At 42.5% G+C, this 5,991-nt stretch overlaps 1 protein-coding gene across 3 annotated transcripts; it reads right to left on the bottom strand.

The window, feature by feature from the left end:
• Positions 1 to 2,610: 2,610 nt before the first annotated feature.
• Positions 2,611 to 5,991, bottom strand: LOC112294604 (autophagy-related protein 18c). 3 transcript variants are annotated; one of them, XM_024545250.3, is made up of 5 exons: positions 5,939 to 5,991; positions 4,335 to 5,724; positions 3,788 to 4,070; positions 3,347 to 3,473; positions 2,611 to 3,082 (listed from the first exon to the last, which is right to left on the bottom strand). In XM_024545250.3, exons 2-5 carry the CDS (start codon positions 5,121 to 5,123, stop codon positions 2,956 to 2,958), a joined length of 1,326 nt encoding a protein of 441 aa, XP_024401018.1. In that variant the 5' UTR covers positions 5,124 to 5,724; positions 5,939 to 5,991; the 3' UTR covers positions 2,611 to 2,955. The 3 variants fall into 3 exon arrangements, with proteins under 3 accessions (XP_024401018.1, XP_024401019.1, XP_090100213.1); XM_024545251.3 differs by lacking the exon at positions 5,939 to 5,991 and having other exon boundaries at positions 4,335 to 5,450; positions 5,572 to 5,937; XM_090244087.1 differs by lacking the exon at positions 5,939 to 5,991 and having other exon boundaries at positions 4,335 to 5,450; positions 5,589 to 5,861.

The raw sequence follows: 5,991 nt of genomic DNA, 5'->3' as shown, positions 1-5,991 counted from the left end.
ACCACCTTAAAATTGTAATTGGTTGGTGTGGTGTAGGCATTTATCTATGTCATAATGGTGTTTCTATAGTAGGAGTATCTAACGTTGTAATGTTGCTTTTTCTAAAGAAGTTTCGGATCTCCGTTCTTTTATTTGCCCACTGAATGCCATGTCCTAGCCTGAGGATATTCATAGAGGCATTCATTCTGGGTGGATGAGTTGGGGTATGTCCCTAGCTTCACGCTCTTCTTTGGAGTTGTTGGATTTATAGCCAAGGTCGTGGTCAATTTGTTTGGGTGGTGGTTTGGAGTTCTTTCTTTTTAGTTGCTGAGGTGAGGGATCTATGCCAAACTGTCTGGTACTTAGTAGTTCTTGTATGAATTTTGCCGCTATAGGTGGCAATAGGCGGATTATATTCTTGTTGACCTCAGGGATGAAGCTCTGAAGTATAGGAGCTAGGGAGATCCATATGTGACAATCATGTTATTTTAGTTTGATCTCTAATAGTGGAGCTTGTATGAATGCTAAACAAATGCAGTGGCTTGTCTTATCCTCTATTTGTTCCTATTTATATCCCCATATTGCATCTTCCCAATAGCAAAGATGCTTCTTGGTATTGTGAGTATTCACAATAATGCCCGAAAGTACTTGTGCTGTCTCGTTAAGAATAATTGTTTGAGCTTGTTTGGCTGTCCATGTGGTTTGGTCTTCGAGCACCGTCACTTGGAGGTATGCTACAGGTTATGTGCATGTCATGCTCAGCTAGGCTAACACATTGAAATAGTATGGACTCCCGAATTTTGTGAGTAGAAGGAGGAATATTCGACATCGGTAGGTCTGTGTACGAATGGGTGGATTAAGAGGTATAGACTGTAGAGAGGAATTGAGAAGAGTTGAAGTACAATGTCTCCTCTTGTGGGTGTCTGGATCTGTAGAACCCGAATCAATGTGTTTCTCATGGTTTTGTTGGGTTTTCTCCTCTACACGTTCCTTCTACACAAACTGAAAGCTTGCTCTACTTTCTAGATGGGAGTTTGAGTCACTTGTTGTTGATGTATTGGGAGTTTTGGAGAATACTTCATTCTGTATCAGTAGTTGGTGATGTAATGAAGATGCTTATGTTGTGGTGATGTCCCGATTATTTCCCGTTCGTGTTGGTTGGCGGCATGTAGGTTGTGATTTATTTACTTGATTGGATGACGTTCATGTTGGCATAGCACTGAAGACGATGTTTGCCATTAGAGGAGATATTGCATTCTGCCTAGCAGAAGAAGTTTCTAATCTGATGACTGATTTTAGTCTACGTGACAGAGGTACGGGGGGGACAACCTCTGAGGTGGTGTCCGGTTCTGTCCTTGAAGTATCCTGTAGGTTGTTTGTCATGGTAGAATTGGGTGAGGTTGGGTTTATCCCTTAGGGAGGCGGATGACGGTAATTGGAATTACCTCGCCCTTTGGGATGTTGATGTAATTGTCGATTATTATGGCCTTGGGTTGACTAGTTCTATTGTGGTCAGATTCTTTGTCTTGGGTCCTATTGTGGAGGTTGTCGTAAGTGTGTTGTTCTTGGACATTCCATAGCAGTATGGCCAATGGTTCCGCATCTCGTGCATTGAAGGGGATGTCCCAACAGTATGATTTTGTATATTAGTGGTGTGTCTGGAGTTGGGCCCAAGAGACTAATTCTTTTTGGTATCTTAGCAATATCTTGAACCAAAACTTTAAACGATACCTAGTTTTACAACTAAGAGTTCATAGCTGGCTACTAATACTGACGTCGGTTACTTAGCAATGTTCTAGTACTTAGCAAGGTTAGAACATTGCTAAGTACGGTTCGTCGATTGAGCTAAGAAAATCACAATCGTGTTGCTACCATCGCACGCATTCTTTGATCGTTCCGATGCTCCGCCGCCGCTATGCCGCTCCTCGCCCCGCTCTCTGCTCTACCATCTGAGCTACATCCCTACAGCCATAGCTTCTTTAGAGCCTCCATCAGATGCTCCACCTATGCCCGCATGCTCGATACATCCCCGTTCTCACCGCACCCCAAAATACCCACCAATCATTTTGGAATTTTTTGATAACCACAACACAAATTTATAGTTTTATCTCTTATACAATCCCTAAACTAATATTGAAGTATAAATTATGTGCCCAAAAATATACATATGATTCAAGAAAGTAATATCAAATAGATTATAATACGCTCTTATCCGTCCAATTTGTTCCTTACACAAGTGAAATGCTGTGACTGCGAACTGCATTTTGAAATGTGAGACTACTCATGTTTATCGACAAGGACGTTACTTATGGATGCAACACTTCCTACTGAACAGCTTTTAAAACAGATAACATAATCAATATCAAGCCAAATCATTGTGAACAAATAGGAAAGAAACCTTCAAATCACAAAACTAAAAATAAGTTGTTATCTGCTGTAAAATTCAGGATGAACGGTTACAGTGTTGAACGAATTACTCTAGTTTCACCCAGAGATATGCTGACCATAACTAATGTTGGCAAATCTGTCATTTCCACAAGGGAAGGAAACTAATAACATAGACTATCATATAGGTAGTAAGCAATCCATAGTCACAATTCGTCCACGTTTCACGACCACAACTACTTGACATAACAGAAAAGTTATCTGTATATTGAAAAATAGCTTTGTTTGATCGTGAGTTGGTATTCACATCTGTCACATAAACAGTCTTCCTACAAACTTTTCCTGTACATCTGAGACACAAGCTGCCCATTCTGATCGATAGAGGGCAAAATAAAGGCAAACGCTTTAAATCAGCCATTGAGAAGCATGTGTTCCCAAGGAGTATGCGGTAAAGTCTACTCTAAGATCTGAATTGATATCATGACAAAACACTCGTGTAAGTGTAACGGCTGCCAGCGTAAGTAAAAACCGGAAAAAGATGAAAGGCGTAGAACGCATCACAATATTCAGATGATACTTCACTAAACAGATTCATTTCACGCTCCGCATCTGAGCAGCAGTAATTTGTTCCTCCGCTTCATCTTGCTTCATGAATCGCTCATACTCAAGCTGTACCATTTCCCCACCACGGGTTGCATCAAATGAACACCTGTAAAAACTGCGTAGATAACCACCGCATAGGTAGTTTAGTCAGAAGAGACTCAAAACAAACCGCCGATTTTAATATGATTACATGAAAAATAACTTTTTGCCTCAACGCATTCAAAACTAGACTTTCTAATCCTAATCAACAGCCATAATGAGCATGATCAGGAGACGTTGTTGACCCCACAATCCTGTAGCAGTTTAGACAATTTTAACCATTCCATAATAGCTAGAATGAATGTATTGAAGCACAAAATGTTGGCTCTGTTGACCAAACCTGCAGTTTTCGCACACAATTATAACAGTATTCTTCTGTGGGCCAAATGCAACGATTGTTCGTGTTTCTTCGGGCAAATGAAATTGGGCAAACGACCACTCTGAGCTAAAGTATTTGGGCAAGACACCTGCCACGAACAGTTTCATGCAAGTCAATGAATGAACAGTACACATACATAGGAGAAAGAAAAAGAAAAACAAAGGAATGAAGAACCAACCAGGAACCAGAGAGTTAACTGAATAAGGATAATCCTCCAAATAATTTAGATATTACAACACAGCAAGATCATCCCCTAGTATATCTTCATTATTTGAACATGGTGGATGCAAGATAAAATCACTCATTGGGGACAAATCCAGTTAATTCCAAGAAACCAACAATAAGGACAACGTGCCTGACAAAGCGATGTTTGAGGATACACACAAGATGAGCTTGGTTTACCTTTAATTAAGGCGAGTGACGAACCAGCATTTGTGGATGCAAATGACAATAATGATGATGAAGCACCAAGTAGATAACTGCTGCTTCCACCAAATGTTGATGCCATCGATCCGTTTGAAGATGGTGGCCTCGCCGCTGCCATGGCCTCAGAGCGAGGTTCTTCAGTTGTTGGCTTCAAACTAAACACATGCACGGTGCCCTTGGCGCTAGAAACAGCAAGCCAATGTGCATTGGCAGAGAAAGCAATACTGTAGATCTCAGTTCGCTCGGCTCCTCGTCGAAGCTGAAAAGGATATAATCAAGTTCAAAAGTGAGAAATAACCAATGAAGGATGCCACTGTACTAATTTCAGCGATTATTCATTTTCAGTAAGTCGATAATACATTAACAGTGTCATAAATTCTACAAAGAGACTCTTCAACTGAGTACAGCACACAAGTGTTTTTCATTCAACAAAATCAGTACCATGCTAATTTAGGTCACCATGGTAAGTTCGAGTGACAAAATTTAATGCATTATCGCATTAACACAAATGTTGTATGGTCACCTCTTGTAACTTCGTGCCATCCACCGTGCTGAATATGCGAATCAGAGTGCCTTTGTTGCTGGCCGTGGCCAACAGAGCACCATTCTGACTGAGTGCCAAACAAGCGAGGGAAGAGTCGTGCGCCTGCACAAAATGAGTCTTTTTCTGGTTGTAAAGCTCTATCCGAACCTCTCCCCGGTGCTGCCCAGGGCATGCAAGGATGCAAGAGGTCGGTCCAGAAGACACTGCGCAAAGACCCTTCGTATTACCAAACGTCTCAATCTGATGAAGCAGCTTCAGGTCAGCAAAATTGTACACATAAATCTTGAATTCCAGCACCACGACAATTCTGTCCCTTCTCAAACGCACAGCTCGGACCTCGCCCCAAAATGAAATCTCCCCAATGTACCGATTCTGGTGATCGTCCCATATCATAACCTTGTTGGGAGAGTACCTGGGAGCCTTCCCACCGCCGACGAGAGCCAAAATATTGCACCTGAACAGCATTTCCACTAGAGCAACACCGGTTCCATCAGACTCCCGGCGAAATGTCTCCTTGAAAGGATCGCAGTTATAAATACGGAAACCTGCCTGCGTGCCACAAGCGAAGCAGCCATAATCCTGATTGAATCCCACAGAAAGGAGAGCTTGTTCCGGAGGCAGTGCTGAAGATGAACTCTTTGGCCGAGGTGACTCCTGAGGAGAAAGAGTGAACGAAGAGGAAGAGGGTGGCGACGAGAACGATGGATCAATGCCCTCGTTATTGAATTTGTTATGCCGGTCTCCCTCAGAGGATGGTGCTAGGGACATGATGAGAAATCGCCGTTATAACGAAGGTATCATGCGACTTGCACCTAGGATAAGTGACACTGAAACATGGTGCCCACGGGTTAAATAAGATCTATAAGTGCTCGATTTAGTTCAAAACAAATTCACGACAGTGTCAGAATTTTCTCTTGACTGTTGATCAATCAATACTAGCAGTGACAATCACAAAACTCCCAAAAGAAAATTGCTATAACCCAAAGAATAGAGAACTGTGATACAAATTCGTATAGGGCGTGGCTCCTAGCAGCCGCATGAAACCGTAGCAAAACCGCTGCTATGTGAGGAATTCGCTGAATAAATCCTAACTCTCTGCCACAGAGAATCGAGAATTGATGAGGAATCAAACACAAGTCGCAGACAATGCTGCAGCACACGAAAACACACAAAAGAAAAAAACAAACACGAAACCTCAACGAACTAAACCTCGTACCCTGACACTCTACCCACAATTTCGGATGCAGACGTTAAACTAAAACCGCGCCAGATCCCCCGCCCATCAATTTTCCGCAGAATTGCGTAACCCACAAAATACACGAGCTCTCCAATGCCGAAACTTGTTTCCACCACAAAACCCTAAATTCGTCTACAAGAAACACCACCAAAACAAGGCACCCAGATTCAATCAATCGCCGGAAAAGAACAATTAGGCAGAAAAATTTGTAAACCGCAACAATTTGCACGGCGTTTTGTTCGAGAAGCAGCCCCTCGGATTTAGGATCGCGTGGGACGGAGAGTTTTCAGGAGACGGGACAGATTGCCGGAATTCGAAGCTGCGAAGGAGCAGGAGCGTAACTTACAGAGCTCACGGCGACAAAGAAACGAACGAACGAACAACGGTGCTCTCCCAAAG

The sequence above is a fragment of the Physcomitrium patens genome, chromosome 17 (genome assembly GCF_059467195.1).
Source record: "Physcomitrium patens ecotype Gransden chromosome 17, ASM5946719v1, whole genome shotgun sequence".
In the NCBI taxonomy this organism is placed as follows: domain Eukaryota; kingdom Viridiplantae; phylum Streptophyta; class Bryopsida; order Funariales; family Funariaceae; genus Physcomitrium; species Physcomitrium patens.
This window is presented reverse-complemented; position numbering and strand designations above follow the sequence as displayed.